Source organism: Panthera onca, chromosome B2 (genome assembly GCF_046562875.1).
Source record: "Panthera onca isolate mPanOnc1 chromosome B2, mPanOnc1 haplotype 2, whole genome shotgun sequence".
Taxonomy (NCBI): domain Eukaryota; kingdom Metazoa; phylum Chordata; class Mammalia; order Carnivora; family Felidae; genus Panthera; species Panthera onca.
Window position 1 is genome coordinate 98,463,430 of NC_138343.1, and position 27,425 is coordinate 98,490,854.

Sequence of the window (27,425 nt, forward strand, 5' to 3'; positions counted from 1 at the left end):
ACAGAAATCTCATAAATTCTTAGATTTTAACCAAGTTTTGCTACTGGAAGGTAGATAATTTAGAAGAAGGACATCTGTTATTTTTATTCAATAACTTTATAAGTTTTCTTTAATTTTGACTGCTAGTAAATTGTATTTTACTTCAGAAATGTAAGAATCAGTCAAATTCAATAAATACGTGTAGAAGGAGTGTCTGATAAGCTCAAGAGGAATTTGGGAAGTGAAACTACTAGATTAATTGAATTAATTAATTGAAACTACTAGTTGTATTGCATTTTTTAAACATTAAAAAACAAAACCAAGCCCTATGCGTCTTTATTCTTGCTTTATAATTTTTATTTTGGTATTTATTTATTCATCCTTTTTATCCCCCTCAGTGGATCAGGCAGATCCGTTTGCACACGTGGCTGCCCTTCACTTTGACCAGATGCTTCAAAGGTTTGGCTCCCCCATCATCATCTTGAATTTAGTGAAGGTATGGTGTGCTCATCTGTTTGCTTAGGAAATTCAGTCACACCAGAAAAATCTTTCCTTGGCACAAAGGGGTTTAACAAGCTTGCTTTATAGACTTTCTGTGTTGTGACAGAGCACTGTGTCTGATTGTCGAAGGCATTGTCCTTTGGCCTTAGATTCTGTGTGGCCTCTTCCCTGGGTAACTGGGAGAATCAGCAGTATGTCTTCAAGGGAAGAGGGTGGTGCTGTCTGCCCGTCTTCTGAGTTTCCAGGACAGATCGGAGAAGGAAGCATGGAGATCACACAGTCACAGCCTAGTCTTGATACACCCCATTCCCTAGACAATCCAGAGATCTCTTAGGAAAGCTAATATGTAGTAGTAGGGTCTAAAGGCTAGATTCGGAAATTGGGGTACTACTGTGGTTCAAGGACCAGGTGGACAAAGTGGTGGCATGGCCTTACAGTTCTGTGCTTCCTTGTGAGAGGCGTCTGGGCAACATACCTCGTGTATATAAGTAGGCACTCAGGTCATTAGCCTAGGATGGAGAGCAGGGAGAGCAGGTAATAAATTGTATCTATATCTGTTGCATTGAAAGAATCTCAGTCCACAGCCACGAAGACACCGAAAGCATGAAGAGCAAGGGTTTTGTTATGGTCACAGCAGTGGCCAACAACTTAGTAGTGTCTGAGGTTATTCTGAGAGGTTGATTAAGAAATGTTAATTTAATCAACACCAAGGAATCCTGTGTCCATTTAGTTCATTATTTAACAAGTATTCTTGAAGGTTTCCTTTGTGCCAAGGCAGTCACAGAAACAATTCCTGCCTTCACAGAGCTAATAGTCTAATGGAGGAGATGGTGAAGTAATGCAGAGGTACTGAGACAGGCTAAACGGTGCTATGAGAGCTTATAATGGGAGAGAAGTTTCCCCCAAGGAGATGATGAGTCAGCACAGACTGAAGGAAGAGGCATTAACTAGGCCAAGAAGAGAGGGAGTAATATTCAACTCAGAACAGCAGGTACCACGGCCCTGGGTCGGATATGGTACCTTTGAGGAAGGGAAGGCCTTATGGCAGGGGCCTTGCTGATGAGGACCAGAGAGCCTGTTGTGAGACGAGGCTGAAGAGATAGTTCTGGCCAGACCATGCAGAGCATTGTAGGGTGTGTTGATGAGTGTGGTCTTTATCCTGGGAGTGTAATGGAAAACCATTGAAGGTTTTGCATGATTGCGAGGATTGTGGTCTGATGTATATTTTGAAAAGGTCATCCTGACCTCAACAAAGAGAACATGTAGATTGGCACAAGGTTAAAGAATATGTTGGAAGGCCACATAGGAGGTTATTCTAGTTATCCAGAAAAGGGGTGACCCTGGTTTAAACCAGGGTGGTATGGTAGAGCTGAGGAGAAGTGTATGGAAGCAGTAGACTCGGTGATGGGCTAGATTTGAGATGAGGGAGAGGGAGATGTCAGGTTTGATCCCTGGGCTTCTGGTTACTCAGGTGGATGGATGGTGATGCCATTCACCAAAATAGGGAACGCTGGCTCTTCTTCATGGTATACAAAGTCCGTACAATATGGTTAGAAGCTATGGCTAAATGGACATTCAGTCTATGATGTTTGAAGTAATTCTGTATTAAATACGCAGATTCAAAAATAACATCTGATACATGTGATTGTAAAGTGTGCTTACCCAGGTTTCTCAAATGTACATTTATTAGCAAAATATATTTGTTAATATTTAAAGGTTAATCAGGGGACTTAAAAAATTGTACTCGTTCATCATTCCATTGTCCTAAAAATCCTGACAATAATTAGAGATAAGTAGAAAATAGTTTGGAGATTAAGTCGCTATTTTGTGGAATAGAAAAAAGTTTTTTGTTGTTTTTGCTGTTAGTTATTTTATTCATACGTTAAAAGATGTTTATTCAGTTCATTTGGAAAAAGTACTAATTTGTGATTAGAGTCAAAGAATGCAATTGTGTGTATTGAATGATACTGAAGGATATTCACTTTTTTTTAAAGTTTATTTATTTATTTAGAGAGAGAAAAAGAGCGTGTGCACAGGGGAGGGGCAGAGAGAGAGAGGGGGAGAGAGAATCCCAAGCAGGCTCTGCACTGTCAGCACAGAGCCCGATGTGGGGTTCGATCCCACGAACCCATGAGATCATGACCTGAGCTGAAATCAAGAGTCAGCCACCCAGTCAGCCGCACCCCAGGATGTTCACTCTTTATTCTGCCTCTGTATGAAGTCACTAAAATGAAATGCTTTTCTTGATTTCTTTTCTTTTTTACCCTGTGTTGTAATCCCACCCCTACCCCACCTTCCCTAGTTGTGGAAGTTTGAGGTGCTGGTTGACATTTTGTAGCAATCCATGCACGGTCAGTACCACTACTGAGGAATCAATAGGAAGTCAACCTGGAATCAAGCACTGAACGTGTTTAGTCTGGGGGCCGTGGGTGACAGGCAGTGGGGGAGTCTCTGACTTCTTGAAGTGATACTTAAAATCACTTACATTTGTGACGTTTTCATCTGGTTGTAATAGGACTCTGCGACCCAAAGGAGGTTGACTAAACCCACTACCACTAATCCACGATGGACAGACAAGGCATAAAGCAGATTCTTTTTACATGGAGATGATCTAAGGTTGATTAAATAACCTTTTCTCTCCCTCTCATAAAATGTCAGATTTGATCAAAAAATTTCAAAAAGGTTTTGTTTCCCTAGTTGATTCAAAGTGCTTCTGAGAAAAATTCCAGATACATAATTTAATTTTCTCGGATGTAAACAGCTAAATACATGTTCATCCTAAACTGATTTAACACTGTTCTTAATCAACTCTTTTCTAATTCCTCCATTTGACTTTTTCAGCTGTGCAGAAGAGATACCCTTTTTGTTTCCACAGTGGCTATCTAATTACATTCATGACAATTAATAACTACTACCGTGACTGAAAACAGCAGAGACCCATTTTGATGCCAGCGATAGTGCTTCAACACCATGTTGGTGTCACTGTCACTGAATTGTTTTTCTTTATTTCTAAGTGAAGTCCTGATCAGGATAACAATAAAAATGGCTGATTGTTATTCATAGTTCTCACATGACAGTTACTCTGATAAGAGATTACTGTGTTTTATCTCTTTTAAACCTCACATCATCGCTGTAAGGGAGATACTATTGTTACCCCATTTTATAGATGAAGAAATAGAGGCCCTGGAAAGGTGAGAACCTTGCCCAAGGCTATGTGGCTAGCAGGCAGCTGAGCCAGCATTCCAGCCACAGAGCTATACTGGAACACACTAGCCTCTCTCCTTTTTTTTTAAAAAATTTTTTAATGTTTATTTTTTAAGAGAGACAGAGACAGAGATAGAGAGCAAGTGGGAGAGGGGCAGAGAGAGAGAGAGAGAGACAGTATCTGAAGCAGGCTCCAGGCTCCGAGCTGTCAGCACAGAGCCTGACGTGGGGCTCGAACCCATGAACCCCGAGATCACGACCTGAGCTGAAGTCGGATGCTTAACCGACTGAGCCACCCAGGCGCCCCTGCATTAATGTCTCTTAAATGAGAGGCATGTAATATGTAAGGAGGTACAGCAGGCAGGGAGGCAGAAGGTAAGATTTGGTCCATGAACACCTCTCAACTTCAGTTCAACCACAGTGTTGAAAGGGGAGAAAGTGCCTCGCTTGGCTACCTCACAGGGTGTTTAAGAATCAAATTTAGAAACACATGTAGGCTGCAGAACACTCTCAGCCAGTTTAGAGATTATCCATCCAGACCTAGTGGATTTCTGTCTTGTCCTTAGTGGGCTGGAGTTCAGGGTTTCGTTCTTCTGGTCCTTGGGGAGTTCTTTTCTGACAGAGTGGGGTGTGGAGGGTGGAGACGAGGCCTGGGAGGGTGAACCGAGCATCTTGGAGCTGCAGGAGGTTATTAAAAAAAAATCTCATCTCCTTGAATTTTTGAAGCTAATTATCTGTTGACTTTAATTCAATGAAGTATTTATTTCTTTGAATTTATATTATTTTTATTTTAGGCTTTTTTTCCCAGTATATTTAAGACTTAGGCTTCTTGCCTTAGCTGAAAAGTAAAAATGTTGAAAGTCTCTTCCTCTGACTTAAGGTAACTAGAACCCTGAAAATGTTTCATTTTTGATAAAGGAACGAGAGAAAAGAAAGCATGAGAGAATTCTGAGTGAAGAACTTGTAGCTGCTGTGACGTACCTCAACCAGTTTTTGCCTCCTGAGCACACCATTATTTATATTCCTTGGGATATGGCCAAGTACACCAAGAGGTGAGTAGATGTCCATATGTTTGGTTCTGATATTTTCCTTTTCTTGTGACATAAAGTAGCCGGAAGCTGCTCTCTATGGTAAAGTGAATGTTCTCTTTTAATTTCCTTCATGAACCCACTGAGGGGCTGTTTTGGTGCTGATGTGTAATCTGAGTGCTTAAATTAATTGACCAAACTCTTTTCTTTGCCCACCACCAGTACCACCTGCACATTCTCTTTTAAGTAACTAGTCACTTCAGGACATCTCTGTTCCACGCTTTCCCTTACAGCCATTAGTTTCACTGTGCCCTGTTTCATCTTGTCCCCATTTGGTCACCTTCTCAGATACCACTTTTGGCAGATCTGGCTTGTGGATGAACCTGTAGTGACTCCTGACTGTTCATAGGCAATTCAAACTCTTAGTGTAGTGTGAAAGCCCCATTCCAGAATGTAGTAACTTTTTCTTTATACCCGGGCTGTTCTTTTCCTAGAAGATGAAACTGCATGCCCAGCGCCCAGGGTGGCAGCCAGGGTCCCATTCCTGAGCCTTTTCTTCTGTGGTTTGACCCCCACCTCCCTGGGGTGCATTCCTACCTCTACTTTACCTGTCAAGGACCTGACTCAAAACTCTGGTCATCCAGGGAACTTTCTTTCCTTAACCTTACGTTGTCCTTTTACTCATTTACTAGGCGTTCATATTAACACTAAGTTTATTCTGAGGTGTTGTTCATTTTTTTAATGTTACCGTATTGTTTTGTACTTTAACTCATTGTACTTTTTTCTAACTCATTTTGTGTAGTTAGATACCCATGCACACACACACACACACACACACACACACACACACACACACACATGCACACATTTTCCTAGAGTCTAAGACTCATTACAGGTTGACACCATTTATATTTATTTTCCAGTGTTTCCTTCCCCTGCCACCCGCACTGTGCATTGTATTCTGCTCACATTTTATGAATGCGTATTGACTTGACTGATTTGACTCTTAAGTAGCGAAAGGCTTTGGGAGAAGCTCTCCTGGGGGTGTAATGTGCCAAGATTAAGGCTTGCCAAGAGTTGATACAGGCCCTTCATGTCTCTTGCACCAAATCTTGCTAGTTATTGAACACACATTATATTGCAGAAATTAATTGTTACAATGTTCCTGTTGAATACAAACCGGACATTTTAAAACTTAAATCCCAGGATCCACATAAGAGTGAAAACATATGGTATCTGTCTTTCTCTTTATTTTTTTTTTTTTTAATTTTTTTTTAACGTTTATTTATTTTTGAGACAGAGAGAGACAAAGCATGAACAGGGGAGGGTCAGAGAGAGGGAGACACAGAATCTGAAACAGGCTCCAGGGTCTGAGCTGTCAGCACAGAGCCCGACGCGGGGCTCGAACTCACGGACCACGAGATCATGACCTGAGCCGAAGTCGGCCGCTTAACCGACTGAGCCACCCAGGCGCCCCATCTGTCTTTCTCTTTATGACTTATCTCACTTAGCACAACACTCTCCAGATCCATCCACGTTGCTACAAAAGGCCATATTTCATTCTTTCTCATTGCCAAGTAGTATTCCATTGTGTATATAAACCACAATTTATTTATCCATTCATCAGTTGACAGAGGACCATGGGAGAGGGGAAGAAAAAAAAAAGTTAGAGAGGGAGGGAGCCAAACCATAAGAGACTCTTAAAAACTGAGAATAAACTGAGGGTTGATGGGGGGTGGGAGGGAGGGGAGGGTGGGTGATGGGTATTGAGGAGGGCACCTGTTGAGATGAGCACTGGGTGTTGTATGGAAACCAATTTGACAATAAATTTCATATTAAAAAAAAAAACCTTAAATCCCTGTCATTACTGTAGACTTTATTTGCTTCTGATGCAAAGATAAGTATACATTAGACTTGTCTCTTCTCAGTTTTCTCATTCTTCCTTCTCTCCTCAGCAAGCTGTGTAATGTTCTTGATCGACTGAATGTGATTGCAGAAAGTGTGGTGAAGAAAACTGGGTTCTTTGTAAACCGCCCTGATTCTTACTGTAGCATTTTGCGGCCAGATGAAAAGTATGTATGGTGTGAAAACTTAAATCAAGAATTTTGCTCTTGTGGATAAAAATATTATAAATATGAGCAGTTTGTATTACTTGAAAGATGGATGAATTTATTTCTTTGGGGAGACAAGACAAGCTACTCATGTGATTGTGGAATGAACTTTCACTATCGGCATGGGATTTCCTCTGGCGGTTGTATAGACTTCTGATGGAAGCCACAGAATGTCTCTTATTCATGGAATAGACATTACATCAGATGTTTCTGCCAAGTAAAATTTTCTGCAATGAATTCTATTTTTTAGCATTAAGGGCAGGAATTTTTTTCCATAGACTAAATACATTTATGAAATGTAAATTTTTTCCTATGACATTTTTATGAAAATCATGTTTATCACTGTATTATAGTTATTGTTCACAAACCTTTCTTCATTACTACTTTGTGAGCTTCTTCAGATCAAGGATCCTGTTTTATGTGTCTTTTAATGAACTAATGTTATACCTTCCCAGCATTTTATTTTCAGCTAACAAAGTTAATTATAATGGTAAAAACCAAAAAACCGCACAGAGCAAAAACCAACTGTCGTGTGTATATCTTTAGAAATCATCCTTTTCTGGGGCGCCTGGGTGGCTCAGTCAGTTAGGTGTCCAACTTTGGCTTAGGTCATGATCTCACAGTTCGTGAGTGAGTTCGAACCCCGTGTTGGGCTCTGTGCTGACAGCTCAGATCCTGCAGCCTACTTCCAATTCTGTGTGTGTGTGTCTCTCTCTCTGTCCCTCCCCGGTCACACTCTGTCTCTCTGTCTCTGTCTCTCTCTCCCTCAAAAATAAATAGACAAAAAAATAATAAAAGAAAGCATCCTTTTGTTACAGTTTGAATTTTGGGATATCTGTGACGGTGGTCCTCAAGACCATCCCCAGGATCCTTGATTCATGAGGAAATGTCAAAGCATTCAGCATATTGTTGTACTCATGGCTGTGATTTATTAATGTCAAAGGATACAAAGCAAAATTCGCAAAGGGAAAAGGCATATGTGGCAAAGTCCAGAGGAAATAGGTGAAACTTTCAAAGTTCTCTCTTAATGGAGTCACACAGAACATGCTTAACTCCCCCTGCAACCTGTTGTCACAGCATGTGTGAAATGTTGCCAATCAGAGAAGATTATTAAATACTCAGCGTCAGGGTGTTTTATTGGAGGCTGGTCCCCTAGACGGCTCTGCTTGACACATACCAAAATTCCTGACTCCCGTAAGGAAAGAGGTTGTTCAGCAAAACCATATTGTCTCTACAGACAGTTTAGGTACAGTGAGGCACTCTTGTCTGTCGGGGAATGAGAACACAAGTTCCCAGATGCCAGCCAAGGACCAACTGTGTTAGCAGGCCTTTCTGAGGAAAGCAGTCAGACCTGTTAACTCTTTTCTGTACTGCACCTTCTTTTAAATAATTAAAATATCTTGGGGGTTCCCCGGGTGGTTCAGTTGGTGAAATGTCCGACTCTTGGTTTTGACTCAGGTTACAATCTCATGGTTTCATGAGTTTTAGCCCCAGGTCCAGGCTCAACAGTATAGAGCCTGCTTGGGATTCTCTCTCTCTACCTCTCTCTCTCTGCCCCTCCCCCGGTCACACTGTCTCTGTCTCTCTCAAACTTAAATTTTTTTTTTAATAATTAAAAATAATAATTAAAATTAATAAATTGTTAAATTAAAATTTAATTCTTAAGAAATTAAAATGTTTTAAATAATTATAATATTTTAAATAATTAAAATAAAATAGCAATTTCATTATATAGTACTTAGAACATACCCCCAGGCATTCATTAGCACATGGAGAAAATAAGAAGGAGGGAAAATAATAAGGAAGTCTGCAAAAACAACCAAAGGTATGCAACAAAACTCCATGAAATAAAGCTAGAGGAGGTGGAGAATCTTAACACTGAGGGAAGGAGGATAAGGCTTGGAAGATTTTATTAGAAAGATCCCCTGCAATTACTATTCATGTCTGTAGAGACCAAAGAGGAAATAGGCTTAAATTAATGCAACAGGGATTTTGGTTGAACATGGGTGATAAATGCCTGAGTTGTGCGACACTGGGGCAAGTTAAGTTGCTTCTTTCCTGGGTTTCCCTGGGTTCTCCGTGAGGAGGGAGAGCAGGGATAGCATTCCATCTTGGTTATTTGCATATTCACTTACCAGAAAGAATGAAAGTAAGCAGAATCAGCTGGTCATTCTGGTGCATTCAGCCCTATTACTTTGATTCTTTATAAAGAGCTAGTACCAAAAATGAATATAGATTATGCTATTAAAATTTTTTTAAAGCATCTATTTTTAAACACAGGTGGAATGAACTAGGAGGATGTGTGATTCCCACTGGTCGCCTGCAGGTATAGATATTATATTAATAGTGAATAGAATCTCTATTCGCAGTGCATGATGTTTTCTGAAAGTAGTTGTGGAGAGAGATATACTTCTTATTTAATGCAAAATTATTAATCAGGATTTTTAAAAGCCTTACTGCTAGTGTTTAACTCTTACAAATGATGTGCAACTAAAATAATAATGGCCTGTGGATTTTTTCTTAAACATTATAATTTTTATTATTGGAAATTGAAACATAAACAAATGGGAAAAGAATAAATTCGAATCACTTTGGAAAATGACCCAGATACAATCACCATATATATTAATCATGCTTTAATAAAAATAAGGCCCCAACCACTGAATATTTGGTTTCTACAATAAAAGATCTATCATGGAAAAAGCAACATATTTTACTAATCGGTACATGTGGAAAATGTTAGTTATCTGTTTTATCTTAAACTCAAAAAGAAAATTCAAATATAGACTAGAAGGTATAACAATGCCATTGCAGCAATATTAAGTGAGCAGCAAATGTAACCTTTTATAATGTTCTTCATTATTTGTGCAGGAATAATACCCTGCCTACAGCTTTTCTTCTGCTTTTTAAGAAAAGAAATCTAAAGTGGGATAGAAGCAGTTTTGGTCACTGAATAATGGTTGGAAAGTCTTAAGGTATTTCTCTTTAGACTGGTGTTCTTCGAACCAACTGTGTGGACTGTTTAGACCGCACCAACACGGCACAGTTTATGGTGGGAAAATGTGCTTTGGCTTATCAGCTGTACTCCTTGGGACTGATCGACAAGCCTAATCTACAGTTTGATACAGATGCAGTTAGGTAAATCTTCTTTTCTGCCTTTTGAGTGCTGGTAATGACAGAAAGCAAAACTGATTAGTAATAAGGAATTCTATGGACTCGTTTCTTCATTTAGCTTCTCAAAAATTATGTTGCTAAAACTATTCAAATTAATTCTGTAATAAATACTTTTATTAAAGACCTGTGTGTTATTGCCATGGTTTTTATTTTTTGTTGGTGTTAATTATTAGTAAACACTATGCTCTTTAGATAAATCCAAAGTGCTTTAGATAAATACAGACTAGTGGTTTAAAAAAAAAATAAATTCAGACTGCATTAGAAAGAAAAAGTAATGTGACTTCGTACATTTGGAATTAAAAATATAAGGCATATAAAAGATTGATTCTTCATTAAGGATTACTGTGTCTTCATTGCTCATTGGATCCATGGCACTGCGTGAAGTGCTGTTTCTTGAAAATACAATGATGGTTGTTATTGGTCATCTGATGGAGTCATAAAGGCTCTGTTGAGCAAAGAGATCAGCTTCCAAATGGCCAAATCCACAGATACCGCTGCACTGAAAATCTTAACAGGCACGTGAAGAAATACGAGTTTCAAATGTGTTCTTAGGAAAGAATATGGTTTGTCTGTCCCAGAAAGGCAGAAAATTCTGTTGTGGGAGATAAATTGATCTGAAAAATCAATTAGAAAGAGGAAAAATGTTAGAAGTCTTTCAATAAGGTTAGAACCACCGTGGTCTGGCTTTGGTGGGTTACGTTTTTGGTGCCCTTACTTCCTTTTCAGTGTTTTCTTTGATTTTGTTACTTTTTAGATTATTACTATAGTGTATATTTTGCACGTACATTTATCATCAAGAGTCTACTTGAAAGGCTTTTAGGAATTCAAAGGTGGCTAAGTGAAGAGTGTGTGTAACACTTTCGGTAAAATTTTTTAATGTTTGTTTTTCTTTGGTTTAGGTTATTTGAGGAACTCTATGAAGATCATGGGGATACCCTGTCCCTTCAGTATGGTGGTTCTCAACTTGTTCACCGTGTCAAAACCTACAGAAAGATAGCACCATGGACCCAGCACTCAAAAGACATCATGCAGACCCTGTCTAGATATTACAGCAATGCTTTTTCAGGTAATTCTGGAATAATAAGCATTTCTACAACTTTACCTGATGTGCATTTTTCTTCTTATGCATTTTCCTTTTTTAAGCAATCTGGCTAAGTGAAATCAAAATTAAATATTTTGAAAGTTTAAATAAAATAGAATCTTACTTTGAAGGTGCTCAACAACAGATTTGTTGTCTCACAGTTCTGGAGGCTAGAAGTCCAAGATCAGGATATGAGCAGGGCCGTGCTCCTTCTCCCTGGAGGCTCCAGGGGAGAATCCTAACTTGCTTCTTAGCTTCTGATGATTGCTGGTGATCCGTGGCTTGCAAGTACGGCACTTTAATTTCTGCCTCTGACATTGCCTGGCATTTTCCCCTTGTGTCTGTGTCTTCATGGCACTTTCCCTGTGAGTCCCTCTCTTCTTGTAGGGACACTAGTCATAGTGGATTATGGGCTGCCCTACTCTAGAGTGACTGCGTCTTTTTTTTTAAAAAAATTTTTAATGTTTATTTTTGAGAGAGAGACAGAGTGTGAGTGGGGGAGGGGCAGAGAGAGAGGGAGACACAGAATCCAAAGCAGGCTCCAGGCTCTGAGCTGTCAGCACAGAGCCCCACGCGGGGCTCAAACTCACAAGCCATGAGATCATGACCTGAGCCAACGAAGGTCACTTAACCAACTGAGCCACCTAGGTTTCCCTAGAGTGACTGCATCTTAACTGGATCATATCTGCAGACTCAACTTCCAAATAAGGTCACATTCACAGGTCCCAGGGCTTACGGCTTTACCATATCTTTTGGGGAGACACAGTTCAACCTGTAACACTTGTGTAAGTAGTCTGCCAATATGTTCCTATCTCTCTGGGGGTGGGTTACCATGGAAAAGGTTGAAAACTGTTCTGATGGAAAGGGAGCATCCACTCTTCTGTACTCTGTTATCATTGTCCCTATAATGGGAATGATTATTGATATATAAGGACCAAGTAAAGTGTTTTTTAATAAGACTGGGGGACAGAGAGAATGAATGTGTAGCTGTACATTATTTAAAAAGCAAGGAGTACTATTAAAAGATAGAAAATGGTCGTGGAAAGATAAGACAAAATTGTCCACAACTGTGAGAAGAACTACTATGAAAGCAATTATTTTATGAATAATGTAGCTAAAACAAACTTTATTTTGAGAAGCATGGTGTCGTTGGGGTGTACAACTTATTTTAAAAATACAGTGGATATTATGTTAGGACAATATATTTATAGAACCATTCTCTTTAAAGCACTCAAGATAACTTTACAAAACTTAACTTCCTTACGTTATTCCTCTGGGGTGGGCAGGAAGATACTTGAAATTAAGTTGCTAGGAATTTTTTTCCTCTCATTACCAAAAAAATTTATGTAGACAGACAAACAGCAAATTAAGTCAAAAGATAAGCTATGGAGAATTTTGAAACCTACCATCAAATGCTAATTTCCTTTAGATATAAAGAGCCAGTATTTCCTTTAGATGTAATAAGCCAAAATAAAGAGACCAACAGTTTAAGAGAAAAAAATAGGCAAATGAAATGTACAGTTCGTAGGGAAAAAAATGCAATGGATTCCAAACATATGAAAGAAAGCTCAACTTCACTATCTTGGCTATTGTATGTAATGCTCCAGTGAGCATAGGGGTGCGTCTTTTTGAATCAGTGTTTTTGTTTTCTTTGAACACCTAGAAGTGGAATTGCCAAATCATATGGTAGTTCTTGTTTTAATTTGCTGAGGAACCTTTGCACTGTTTTCCATAGTGGCTGAGCCATTTTACATTCACACTAACAGTGCACAAGGATTCCCTTTTCTCTGATTCCTGGCCAACACTTGTTAGCTTGTTGTCTTTTTGATAATAGCCATTCGGACAGATGTGAAGTGATATTTCATTGTGGTTTTGATTTGCATTCCCTGGTGATTAGTGATGTTGGGTATCTTTCAATGTGTCTCTTGGCCATCTATATGCCTTCTTTGGAGAAGTTTCTCTTCAGGTCCTCTGCCCATTTTTTAATCAGTTTTTTTTTTTTTTTTCAGTTTATTTATTTATTTTGAGAGATAGAGAACAAGTGGAGTAGGCGCAGAGAGAGAGATGGGGAAGGAGGGTGGAGAGAGAGAATCCCAAGCAGGCTCCACACTGTCAGCACAGAGCCCAGTGCGGGGTTCAGACTCACAAACCATGAGATCATGACCTGAGCTGAGATCAAAGAGTTGGGCACTTAACTGACTGAGCCACCCAGGTGCCCCAATTGTTTGTTTTTAATCAATTGTTTTGTTTTTTTTTTATATTGAACTGTGTGAGTTCTTTATATATTTTGAATATTATCCCCTTATTGGGTATATCATTTGCAGATATCTTCTCCCATTCAGTAGATTATCTTTTCATTTGTTGATGGTTTCCTTCACTGTGCAAAAGCTTTTTAGTTTGATGTAGTCCCATTTGTTTATTTGTTGCCCTAGGTTGTTAGGAATTTTATTGTTGGTTTGTGTAGACAGATTGATGCTATATGGGCAACCCACCTGAGTCTCTTTCAGGCTCATTTTAAAAATTGTTCTGAAGCTTCACATATTAGCATGCTCTGAGCTTTGTCTTTGGTTTCCAACATAGCTGGTTACATCAGCAGTTGGAGGATGCCAATAAGGAAAGAAGAGATACCTAGATACTCCCTTCAGGTGTTAGGAAGAGCTTTATAATTATAACTGTCTGAAGGACCTTGTTAAGCTCCTTCTAAATTTTATTTTATTTTTTTTTTTTTTTTACATTTACTTTGGTAAGCTGAATTTTTTCACTGAAGCTTGTTGAATTTAAATCCTATTATAAGAGGGTGGGTGGCTCAGTCAGTTAAGTGGCCGGTGAAATGGTTAAGCTGCCTGTTAAATGTCCAACTCTTGATTTCACCCCAGGTCATAATCTCACAGTTGTGGGATTGAGTCCCATGTCAAGTTCTGTGCTGGGCATGGAGCCTGCTTGAGATTTTCTCCCTCCCTCTCCCTCTGCCCCTCCCCCACTCGCGTGCATGTACTCTCTCTCTCCCCCAAAAGAAAAATAAATAAAATAAATCCTATTATAAGAAAGAAAGAGAAGATATATGATACCTTCAGCAGTTAACAGATCTGTACACATGCATAAATACATACAGACAGGCACACACGTGAAATTTATAATTATTGTGTGTGTATGTATGTGTGTGCATGCATGCATAGGGGAGAATCAGATCCTTCTCAAACAGATTTAAAAAAAAGAAAAGTTCACAAGGTGAAGACCACAAAGCCTACCATACTTGGAAAACACATGGAGATGGCACCACACAGCATTATGATAGTGCTGTAAAGTAGTGGGACAGTTTCTTTCCCTTTCTGCTCACCACTGGAACAGGGGCATACGAGGGAGAACATTTTAGTTTATCAAGACTAGTGAGACAGCCTTCTAAGGTGATCCTTCTGAGGTTTAGAGTGAATTAGCTGTGTTTGGCTATAGCAGGAAGAAGACACTTGGCAATAATTTTTGTTTTAATAACATTTTAAATAACAATAACTATTCACCTTTCCTGCAACCAAGGCAGTTAAACTTGGCAGAAGAAAAAGTTGCAACTAAGTACTCTCAGTTTAACCCCTCTGTCATGCTTTGAATCCCATCCCTTCATGCTTTCCCTGTAGCTTTCATTGCTGCACATAATCCGTTTCCCCCTCTCTACTGCTTCATTTCCATTAGCACGAAAGCACTCCTTGGTATTTTCCTTTTGACTTTTCCTTCCATCCTCAGTCCACAGTCCTTTTCCTTTGCATTCCTAAGCAAAACCTCTCTAGTTATCTGCCTGCCTGTTTCCTCTTGTATCCTGTTCTCTCTACCTGTTCCACTGGGCATCCACCCTATCATGCCACTGAACCTGTGCTTTTCAGAATCACCAGGAGTCTCCATATTGCCAAGCCAATGGTCACTTTTCTGCCTTCATCTTATGGGGCCCATCACCAGCTTTGCTCACAGTTGACCATTCCCTCTTTCTTGAAACTCACCTGTGTAATATCTCACTCAGTCTCCCTATTGATGTCTCCTGCCCCATTTCTAAACCCTCTTCTTTTCTTTCTGCATTTTTACCTTAGGGGCATCTCATTCAGCTCTTAAGTACCATGCATTTGACACTCACCTTTGTATCTCTAACCTTTGACTTCTCTGTTGAGTCCCAGACTTGTTTATCTAAAAGCTGACCTAGCTAACATCTCTTCTTGAATGTTGTATGAGGTTTCTGTAGGTTCTATAACAAATTACCATAAAATTAGTGCCTTAAAACAACACCCATTTATTATCTCATAGTTTCTGTGGGCCAGAAGTCTGGGCACAGAATTACTCAGCTGTGTTATCCACCTAGGGTGTCACAAGGCTGAAGTAAAAATGAAGGTGATGAAGTGAAATGAAGCCAAGATTCAGTCAGTGTCGGGAACCTGGGCTCTTACCTGGAGGCTTCCACGTTCATTCAGGTTGTTGGCAGAATCCTGTGCAGTTAAAGGACTGAAGTCCCTGTATCCTTGCTGGCTGTTGGCTGGGGTCATTCTCAGTTCCCAAAGGCTCCTTGCCTTCCTTGACTTGTGGCCTACTCCATCTTCAGAGCTAGCAACCATACACTGAATCCTTCTTGTGCTTCTAATCTTTCTGCCTTCCTTTCTACTCTCCTTTTCTGCCTTTGAAGGATTTTTGTGATTACAGTGGACCCACCCATGTACAATACAGGATAGTTGCCCTATCTTGAAGTCAATGATTAGTAACCTCAGTTACATCTGCAAAGTCCCCTTTGCCATGTGATATAAAATATTTATGTGTGTGACACTAGAGAGAAAAAGGTCTTGTGGGCCAGATTTCTTACTACCATGGATATCTTTTTAAAAATTAATTATTTATTTATCATTTAAATTTTAGTTAACATACAGTGCAGATATTGGTTTCAGGAGTAGAATTCAGTGATTCATCGCTTACATACAACACCCAGTGCTCATCCCAGCAAGTGCCCTCCTTAATACCCATTATCCATCTAGCTCATCTCCCACTCATCTCCCTCCATCAACCCTCAGTTCGTTCTCTATCATTAAGAGTCTCTTGTGGTTTGTTTCCCCTCTGTCCTCTTTTTCCCCCTTCCTATATGTTCATCTGTTTTGTTTCTTAAATTCCGCATAGAAGTGAAATCATATGGATTTGTCTTTGACTGACTTATTTCACTTCTCATAATACACTCTAGTTCCATCCACATTGTTGCAAATGGCAAGATTTCATTCTTTTTGATTGCCGAGTAATATTCCATCGTCTACATATACTGCATCTTCTTTTTTTTTTAATTTTTTTTTTTAATGTTTATTTATTTTTGAGACAGAGAGAGACAGAGCATGAACGGGGGAGGGTCAGAGAGAGAGGGAGACACAGAATCCGAAACAGGCTCCAGGCTCTGAGCCGTCAGCACAGAGCCCGACGCAGGGCTCGAACCCACGGACCGTGAGATCATGACCTGAGCCGAAGTCGGACGCTTAACCGACTGAGCCACCCAGGCACCTCTACTGCATCTTCTTTATCCACTCATCAGTTGATAGACATTTGTGTTCTCTCCATAGTTTGGCTATTGTTGATAATGCTGCTATAAATATAAACATTGGGGTGCACGTACCCCTTTGAATATGTATTTTTATCCTGTGGGTAAATAACTAATAGTGCAATTGCTGGGTCATAAGGTAGTTCTACTTTTAATTTTTTGAGGAACCCCCATATTATTCTCTCGAGTAGCTGCATCAGTGTACATTCCCATCAACAGTACAAGAAGGTTTCCTTTTCTCCACATCCTCCCTAATACCTGTTGTTTCTTGTGTTGTTCATTTTAGCCATTCTGATAGGTGTCAGGTGGACCCTCATCATGGTTTTGATTTGTATTTCTCTGATGATGAGCGATGTTGAACATCTTTTCATGTGTCTGTTGGCCCTCTGGATGTCTTCTTTGGAAAAGTGTCTTTTCATGCCTTCTGCCCATTTCTTCATGGGATTATTTGTTTTTGGGGTGTGGAGTTTGATAAGTTCTTTATAGATTTTGGAGACTAGCCCTTTATCCATACGTCATTTGCAAATATCTTCTCCCATTCTGTTGGTTGCCTTTTAGTTTCGTTGATTGTTTCCTTTGCTGTGCAGAGCTTTTTATCTTGAGGAAGTCCTAATAGTTCATTTTTGCTTTGGTGTACCTTGCCTCTGGTGATGTGTCTTGTGAGAAGCTGGTGTGGCCGAGGTCAAAGAGGTTGCTGCGAATGTTCTCCTCTAGGAGTTTGATGGTTTCCTGTCTTACATTTAGGTCTTTCATCCATTTTGAATTTATTTTTGTGTATGTTGTAAGAAAGTGGTCCAGTTTCATTCTTTTTCATGTCGCTGTCCAGTTTTCCCAGCACCATTTGCTGAAGAGACTGTTTTTTTTTCCATTGGAGATTCTTTCCTGCTTTGTTGAAAATTAGTTAACCATGTGTTTGTGGGTCCATTTCTGGGTTCTGTATTCTGTTACATTGATCAATGTATGTGTTTTTGTGCCAGTACCAAAACTGTCTTGATGATTACAGCTTTGTAATACAGCTTGAAGTCCAGAATTGTGATGCCTCCCATTTTGGTTTTCTTTTTCAACATTACTTTGGCTATTTGGGGTCTTTTGTAGTTCCATACAAATTTTAGGATTGCTTGTTCTAGCTCTGTGAAAAATGCACTAACTACCACAGGTATCCAGTAAGAATCTCAAGTGATCATTTTTGAGACTGACTCAAATGTGTTTCTCCACTTGGTTTTTCCACTTCAGCACCCATTGCTCAGTTCAGAAACCTAGGAATCATCCCCGATTCCTTTTATTTTCCTTACTTATCTCCCCCTCCCCCCGCCCCAGCCCCATCTCTAGGCAACTCTCATCTCAACCTCCAGAATATATTGTAAATCCTTCTGCTGTGTTTCATCCTGACTGCTGCCATGCTGGTGCAAGCAGTCTGAACAACTGTTTTAGCTCCTGATCCACCTCCTGCCTCCCTGCTTCTGCCCCTGCTGTAAATAGCAGCCAGAGGGATCTTTTCAAAACTGAAGTCAGACAGTATCACTTCCCTCTTTAAAATAAAATAAAACTCTCTACTGTAACCTACGAGGCCTTGTGTGACCTGGTGCCTTTTGTCTCTAATTTGCCTGTTTCCCTGGTCCACTGCCCTCCACCCTCTCTGGCCTTCTCTTTATTCCCGGAGCTTCCCAGTTTGTTACCCCAGCAGGACTTTGTGTCTGTTCTGCTTGAGCACAAAGCCCCCAGAGCTTTGTGTGACCACCTCTTTCTCATTTTTACAGTTCAAATGTGACTTCCTCAGACATTTCAGCCTCTACCCCTGCCCTGACTACCCAATCTAAGTGGCTCTGTCCCCTCCCTTCGCTCCCATATTGCTCTCGTTCAGTGTCTTCATAGAACTTACATCCCTTGAATGTACCTTATACATTATTTACTTGTGTATATTTTTATTTGCCAATTGGAATGTGAACCCCACCTGGAGCCAGAGTATTATATATTAGTGTTTCCCCGGTGTGGAACATATAGGTTCTTGGATGAGTGAATGAATGGTAGTTCTTTTTTTTTAATTATGAAAGTAATTATAGAAAGTACAGAATAGCTCACAATAAAATCATATAATCTTTACCTTCCAAAGATAGCCACTTGTTCATATTTAGGAGAACATGACTCTTCCATACATGTAATATTTATATTCTGCATTTGCCCTTTTAGATAATGTGAGTAATCTTTATGACCTTAAATATTCTTCTACAACATGATTTTTAGCAGCCTTATGGCAGTCTATCATTTAGAAACATCGTAACTTAGTTGCTATTACTTTGCATTTAGTTTCCTTTTAAACATACACTCTTTTTTGGCATATTTTTGATGTTAGGAAAGTTCCAGAAGCATATCAGGTCAGAGACTATAGATATTTCAGGGAAAGTAGAATGTTCCTGTGAAAACTTTGGTAAGCTGAAATGGCATAAGGTGAAGAGTATCCCCCACTTGCCAGAAGTCTGAGTTACACCACTTTGCTTTTAGGAAAGTCCTACGTTAGTAACAGCTATTTTCATAAAAGTTAAAATCCTCTTCAGATTTTTCTGTTAGCATTAACAGGCACTAATGTAGGTCTTTCCTAAGCCAAGAGGCATAATGCAAACTTTCAGAAAGCAAGGAATATCTGTGTTGCCAAATTGCCTTAGAGAATGGATACCGTCGAGCAGTTAATGTTCCCTAAGCAGAGTATGGGAGTGCCCATTTTGACAACTATTTGCCACCTTAAATAGGTAAGAAATCGTATATTGTTTTAATTTATATTTGTTGGATAACTAGTAAAGTTGAATGTTAGTATGTTCATTGTCCATTTCTGTTTCTTTCGAAAATTGCATGTTTCTCTTTTTCTATTCGAGTGTTGATCTCTGTCTTTCTCACATTTAATTGGTATTTATTTCAATAAATAGTATGAAGTAGGGATCTAATTTTATTGTCCCCTCCTCTGCAATAATTAAACAGTACTATTTATTGAATAACATTCCTTTCCATTACTGATTTCAGAGGCTACTTCATTACAAACTTAATTTAGTATTAGCATAATAAATATTCTAGTTCCAAAATAATTTTTCACTAATTAAAAATAATTAAAAAGGATTGTTATATTCAAGCATCATCTGTTTCATACATACATAATAAACTGGTTAGTGTTTAGCTGTTTGAGTGGAGTTTGAATGGAGTATTACTCTTTTTTCCTTTAAAGCATGATTGAGTACAAAAATAGGTAATCATTGTCCTCTTGTTATCTACAACTACAGAGAACCTACCTGTTTTAAGCCCTTATCCATATCCAAAGTATTACTGTCTTCCTTAGGGTGATTGTCTTATTTGCAGTCAAAAGTAGGCAGGAAAAGAACCTCAGGCTCATTAAACCGGCCTTGGAGTCCTCAGGGACCATGTACACCATAGATATATTTTAAGTTATAGCAACGGCAGCACATTCAACAAGTCTTCATTATGATCCTTTGAAGACATATCTTTTATTTGGTTATGTTTCTCACATCTCACATTTTATCAAATGTGAAATGCTAAAAATTGAAGCAACTATCCGGTTTAAAAAATGAAAGACTCCTTGAAAACGCAGCTGAAAAATGGAAAGCTTCTCTAGATAGTATTAAGATATTTTGAGGTCCTGCATAGTATGAGTTATTAAGTGCCATCAAGGCTATTCAAGAAGCATAAAGAATGTAATTACTATAAAAGCAGCTTGTTTACTTTTGTACTGTGTAAAGAGGGTGCTAATTGGGGCGGTAATGTCTGCATCATTTAATACTTGTTTTCTCTCAAAAGTGGCAAAAAGTCTCCAAATATATTCAGCATATGAACACATCCCTTTTATATATTACTTTTGGCCTGAAAGGTAAATGCTGCTTTAATGGAACACTTCCTGTCAAAATACTAGTAACGGGAATACATGTTTGATGTACCATATTTCATTTGTTGCTTTTGCCGAAATGACCAAACAGTCCATGAAAACAGTGTTGCTAATTTCAGAAATATCTGTGTTCACTGTAGCTGTTGGAAGATTGATTTTATGGTAATGTTATCTTGTTTCAAAAGCAGCCCTTTCTACTGGGCTGTCTTTAGTTCTGTGCTCATTTTCAGAAAGAGGTTATTATTTATATTGTGGCTGCCTGCCCCAAACTTGAATATACAGGGCTCCGAGACAAGAATGGAAAGAAGGAAATGAGGGGAAAGAATGAAGGACGCCAGTGCAGAATGGGAAGGGTGCTTCATGAGACCCTTTCATGCTTATCATCATTTTTATCAAAATATAATTAGGAAAGGAAGGAAACACAATATATATGCATACATAAGTTAGTAATTTGGGGGTGGTTGAATAGTTAGAATGAGGCTGTTATCTATGTGCCCACTCTGCCTTCATTATCAAACACAGGAGGGAATGGGCCAGGCCCACAACTGAGGGGGACAGAAAATGTTGTAAACGTTGTCGGTACTAAAGAAAGAGTAGATACCTTTTCAAGGATTAAAAGTGGAAACTGTGCAAACTAACTTGTTCAAAGTTGTGCAACAGAATATGGATAGGAGTTGAGCCATCTTGTTTGTTTCTGACATCTCTCCTTGTCTTTGTAATAAAATGAAGATGTATTTGTTTGAGGTAGAATAACGAATAGCGAAAATATGTTCTTATCCTAAAAATAAAATCACTGTGGTATTATGGCGGTTCTTAAAGATTTTTAAGAGTCTCTCAAAATTCAAGAAGCAGTTTGTGTTCCGTCTCCTCCATATTATGAAAGGGATGGAACAAACATGAAGCATTTTGAAGCAAGATTTTAATTCTGCTCAAAATCTTGGTGACTATTTTAGATTTGGGGTATGTGTATGACTTTTGGAGTATAAATACTGTTGTTTTCAAAGGTATGTGTTATGAAATCACAGTTGTACCCTTTATCCTCCTGAGAAAACATTCTCCTGAGTTGTATATCTCAGTAGCGGATTTCCTGAAATGCCTATTTTTGCTTTTTAGATGCTGATAGACAAGATTCCATTAATCTCTTCCTGGGAGTTTTTCATCCCACTGAAGGGAAACCTCATCTCTGGGAACTCCCAACAGATTTTTACTTGCATCATAAAAATACGATGAGACTTTTACCAACAAGAAGAAGGTATTTTTCGTCCTAGTATTTTATGTAAACTCAGATTTGATGTTACTTTGAATATAAGATACTTTCATTTTTGAGAAATAATCACATAGGCTAAAGTAGTCAGTCTTACTACATGTTTGCCATGAGGAATTCAGTATTGTTGGTGTCCTGATGGTAGTTTTGGGAACTTGTCATTAATAATTGGTGGTTTGCATTTTTCATAAGATAGAAAGTTTCAGAACTTCATCATTGAATGTAAGTTGTAGTTCCACTAAAGCAAACTATCAACATTATTTCCGAGTGCTTCCTACAGATGGGGAACTCTGAAGAACCCTCACATGTGGGGAGTCAATCTTTGGTTTTCAAGTGAACATCACTTTGGAATTCCAGAGTTCGAATGTTCCAGTGCTCTTCCCTTCAGGAAGCATAACCAGCTCTTGGGTGATTCTGGTGAAGACAGGAAACCAGAATAGTGACTCTAGTGACAGATACTACTCTCATCACCCCTTTTACTCAGGGCTTTCTAGATTCATTAGCCATTTTGGGTTATTTTGATGACAGTTAAATTGATACTAATATTCTCAAAAGAAATGAAGTGTTTACCTGATATGTTTTGATAGGACACTGTGTGGTGTGGCCTCAGGGTCAGGTTGACTCTCTGTCATCATGTGACCTACGATTAGTTATTTAACTTCTCCCAGTCTCATTTTCCTCATCTGCAAATGTAAATGATGGGACATACCTCACAGAGTCATTGTGAGGGTTTAATGAGAAGACTGTTTAGTGGTTGTGATTGAGGCGTCATGTACTAATATAGTCCATTTTGCCACATGAGCAAGACAATTCACACATATGAGGTTGGAGACTGGTGCGTTCTGCTCAGGGGCCTACAATATCAAGTTCTCTCATCATGCCTTTCTCTTACAGCATCGGTTCAATATAGCTCTTACTTTGTGCAACAGTGCCTCCCAAACACTACAGGGGTCACTGCCAGTCTGTCTGTGTGACCAGACCACAAACAACTGGTGAATTAGCAAGTGCTGATGTTGCAGTTATTACCAAATTCTGTGTTGCTTCAGGAATGTTTAAAATATTAGGGATGTGTCAGAATTTCTGTTTCTCAGATTTGTTCCTGTAAGTGCATATTAGTGGAATAACCAACGTATTATTTGAGCTTACTTTCCCTATAAATGAAGCATTAAATTTACTATTAATAAATGATTGCCTCTGAATTTTTGCTGATAAACAAAAAATTTGGAACTAATTGTGTTGGTTTGGTGAGAGATGAGTGTAAATACCTGTATTTAGCTTTGGTGACGCAATTCACTATGGGTATATGTGGGTGATTTTCCGAATTTTATATTACCTTCAAGTATTAAAGCTTTTTTTAAAAATTTTGTAAATGTTGTATTTAGTTTTGAGAGAGAGAGAGACAGAGCGCGAGCACAGGGAGGGGGAGAGAGAGAGAGGGAGAAACAGAATCTGAAGCAGGCTCCAGGCTCCAGGCTGTTAGCACAGAGCCCAATGCGGGACTCAAACTCATGAACTGTGAGATCATGATCTGAGCCGAAGTCTGACGCTTAACCAACTGAGCCACCAGGCACCCCAAGTATTAAAGCTCTTTTTAAAAAATATTTATTTATTTTTGAGAGAGAGGGAGCACAAGAGGGTGACAGACAGAGAGAGAGGAAGTCACAGAATCTGAAGCAGGCTCCAGGCTCCCAGCTATCAGTGCATAGCCCAACAGAGGGCTTGAACCCACAAACCTGAGAGATCATGGTTGAGCCAGAGTCAGATGCTTACCGCTGACTGAGCCACCCAGGGGCCCCTCCAGTATCAAAGCGCTTAACATACAACTTGGGAACAACCAACACTCAATTTTCTCCTGCAGAAATTAGCTAGTGTATAACAAGTGTACCTTAAACGACTTGCTCACCTCGAGTTACATAACTGATCACTAAGACAGACAGTGGTGGAGCTTATTTATGGCAACAAAGGAAGCTGCTGTTATATCCCCATTTTCTATTAAAAAAAAAAAAAGGAAACTGAGGTTGCAGAGAGAAGGGAGAGAAATGTGTCTTGACTGAGATATTTAGCTAGTTAGATGATTCAGCAAGAATCATCTGCAAGCCTGCCACTGAAAATAAAGTTTTATCACAGTAGATAACATGCCTCTCTCCGTTGGTTTGTTCTCCTGTTTTTGTGTTGTTGGGTTTTTTTTTTTCCTCCAGAATGTCAAAATTCCAAAAATCAGGTAATGTTGTCAACAGTAAATACTGCTCAAAAACAGTACTTACAAAGTGTGTAAGGTAAATTTCACTGTTTTATTTTGGACTTTCTGTTGTCACCCACCTATACTGGTTATTTTGGTGACAGTTAAGTCAGTATCATAACTCTCAGATAAAAGGAACAGTTTAGCCGGAAGCAGTCAACTGGGTGAGAGTGTGGACTTCAGGGTCGGGTGGGGCCGATTTAGAATTTCTGCAAATGTGTGACCTTAGACCTCTTCCTTAAACTCTGGAAACCCTTTCTGCTCATCTGTCAAATGGAGGTGACCATGCACAACTCACAGGGTCATTCTGAGGGTTCGATGTGTGAGAACTCTTTGGTACTAGGTCTGACACAGAATAAACACGATTCTGAAGCTCTCAGGCTCAGGAGAGATGGCCTCCAGTTAAAACCTGTGATTGTGGGCAAGTTACATAACCGGTCTAAGACTCCGTTGCCATTATGAGTGAAATAGAGATAATAGCACTGTCCTAACTTGTACATGTTTCTGAGCATCAGATGAAGTAATATAAATGCTTAGCACATAAATCAAATAGGTGTTAGTACTGTTACTGTTCTTTAAAGGAGATTACATTCCCTAGTTGTAACATTTACTAAAAATCAAACAGGATGACCATAAAATCTGGAAACTTAGATAATAATATTTTATCACTTATGATAATATAATATCAATAAAAACTTTATATGTATTTGCTTGTGTTTCCAAACTTGGTGACTATCCTATATTTTACACTGTGTTTACCAATGAATTATTCTGATATATTTTTATTGAATGATAAGGGAAGGGAAAGTAAACCTACCTCTGACTAGAGTTCATCCAAATCAGGTTCTCTTGAGGTAACTACTTCTGTTATTCAAAGGGCTCACTTTCGTTGATCTGCCTACAACCACTAAATGAAACTTTGTTCTGCATTAGGTTAATAGGAGATACATCATCTAAGATGTTATTTATTGAATCAGTGTTTATCATGTCACCAAGATGTTTTTAGATATTAAACATTAATCACTTCATTGACTCAGAGTTGAGAGATTGCCCGGCTCTAGTCACTGTCTGATATGTGAGCTCCCTTGGTGTCTTCCCAGGAGAGGTCATCTGGCCTGTGCTTGACTAGTCCTGGTTTGTTATCTGGGATGTGTCTGGTTGAGGGGGCAGTTCTTTTCAGACAATTTTTTCTCCTATCACGCTGAGATCTGCTTCTCTGTAACTTTACCTACTAATCTAGTTCAGCCCCCTGAGACCTTAAGAACACGATTTCTCTATCCACTTTATAGTCTTTTAAAAACCTGAAGTTCACACCATCTCAATATCTCTTCTTCTCCAGGTTAAATAACCCCATTGTCTTCAGAATGCTCTCCTCTTATGGATTCCAGTCAACATCAATATTCTTTTTCTTTTTATTTTTTTTTTAATGTTTTTATTTATTTTTGAGGCAGAGAGAGACAGAGCATGAGCAGGAGAGGGGCAGAGAGAGAGGGAGACACAGAATCTGAAGCAGGCTCCAGGCTCTGAGCTGTCAGCACAGAGCCAAACGCAGGGCTCAAACTCACAGACTGTGAGATCATGACCTGAGCCGAAGTCGGACGCTCAACCAACTGAGCCACCCAGGCGCCCCAATATTCTTTTTAAATTGTGGTACCCAAACCTGGGTTCAGTAATGGTCAGAGTTTGATCTGATTTGTGCCAAATATTGTGGGACCATTGGAGCCATTGCTCCTCTTGTCTTGGATACTCTGTTTATTATCAAGTCTAAGATTGCATTAGCTGTTTTCAGCAATGCCATCATAATGTTGATTCTCTGAGCTTCCTGTCTGTTAGAACTCCCAAGTGTCTTTAACATGTCCTGATATCGTGCCTTATCTGTACCATTCTTGTATGCTCATTTGAGAATTCTTGGTCTTCTGTGCTTTGCCTGCTTCCAAAAAGGGGGGTTAAACGTGTATCCTTTTTATTAAGTATTACCTGTATCTTTGTAGCTTCTTCAGATTTAATCAGCTGGCCATCTTGATCCTGATAAAAATACTTGATGAAAAATGTTGAGTAGAATAAGGTAGATGGCAGAGCTGTATGGGGCACCACCAGACAACTCCTTGTACCTTAACCTGATTTTTGGTAGGACTTATTTAAATGGCTGTAACTTAATCTATTGTCATCATTTAACTGTACTGTCCTCCTGCCCACATTTCTCTATCTTATTCACAAAGATTGATTGCTTTGCTGAAGTCCATATATATATATTAATTCAGAGAGCTCCCAAGTTAGCTAGGGGAATTAAAAAAGAGTCTTTTTTTAGTCCCCCCTCACCTTCCTATGTGAGCCTGTGGAATTGAGTACTCAATTCTAGGGACTGAAAAAGAGCAGAGCAACTGGCATATTAGGTATTTTATGCAAAGGAAGAAGTGGCACCAACTTGCAGTCTCCTGTCTTCTGATCCCTGGTCCCAGAACAGGTTCTACCTTGCTGCAGGACTCTTCCTCTGAGTAAATGTACTTGGAGGTGGAGGTAACAGAGATCCTCCCTGTCCTGGGCTGAGTCCTCTCAGATGCTCTCATCTTCCATTTGTGTCAGCTCTTCTTCCCTGGGGCAGGTGTTTCTCATGGGCTTCTGTGCTGAGACCTACCTAGAGGAGCTGGACTTTTCAAAATCCAAAATACTTTTCAAAAGTATTAAGTTACTTTTATCTTGCTTAGGGAATTACAATTTAATAATATTCAGAAAAACATCTATGGCCTGTTTCAAGTTGCTAAAACAGGACTGTCTCTTAATTCTTTTCCTCCACGTGGTATGTTTTGAGTTTAAACGTATTCTTTATAATGTTTACTGCTTTATCTTAGATAAGCTAATTGTGAGCATCATTCTTTAGGCAATTTCTTATATACTAGCTGATACCTTCTTTATTTTCCTCCTCTGTGAAGATTAAGTGATTACAAAATGGAATTTACACCTGTGTACACATGCATGTGCATGCATGTGCGTGCACACACCTTAATTAATCCATGCTTTCTCATTCTTCTGATCTGATAGTCTGATTCTCCTATGAGAAAAGAAAAGAAAATGAGATTAGATTGGTGTGGTTTGGATGTGGAGTCATAGAAGTTATCCTTTTATCCTTTTAGGTTATTCACATCTCCGTTTAATACTTGATTCTGTTATCTTGCTGAAATTGACATCACATTCTTTGATGTATAGTTTTTGTAATCTATTACCCTCTCACTTTTGAGCATCAAGACTACATTTGCTCATTTTTAGTATAAGTTCCGTTCTTCACTCTTCTTAAAAAGATTATTGATCCCATCTGTAGACCAGGACACTTGAATGCTCTTAAGAGATGCTCCACTGCTTCCTTCCATCTCTTGGGCTATACATGCTTCTCTCTTCTCTCATTTTTCTCTTTCCAGCAT

The 27,425-nt window shown here is 39.1% G+C and overlaps 1 protein-coding gene across 5 annotated transcripts in view; it reads left to right on the forward strand.

Moving 5' to 3' along the window:
• The window catches only part of FIG4 (FIG4 phosphoinositide 5-phosphatase), a 131,496-nt gene that overhangs the window by 45,422 nt on the left and 58,649 nt on the right, over window positions 1–27,425 (forward strand). For all 5 annotated transcript variants that reach the window (XM_078447204.2, XM_078447201.2, XM_078447205.2 and 2 more), the window contains 7 exons: window positions 378–475; window positions 4,603–4,736; window positions 6,668–6,784; window positions 9,104–9,149; window positions 9,813–9,961; window positions 10,897–11,063; window positions 21,620–21,758. In XM_078447204.2, coding sequence (XP_078303330.2) covers window positions 378–475; window positions 4,603–4,736; window positions 6,668–6,784; window positions 9,104–9,149; window positions 9,813–9,961; window positions 10,897–11,063; window positions 21,620–21,758 — 850 coding nt within the window. The remainder of the gene's footprint in view (window positions 1–377; window positions 476–4,602; window positions 4,737–6,667; window positions 6,785–9,103; window positions 9,150–9,812; window positions 9,962–10,896; window positions 11,064–21,619; window positions 21,759–27,425) is intronic.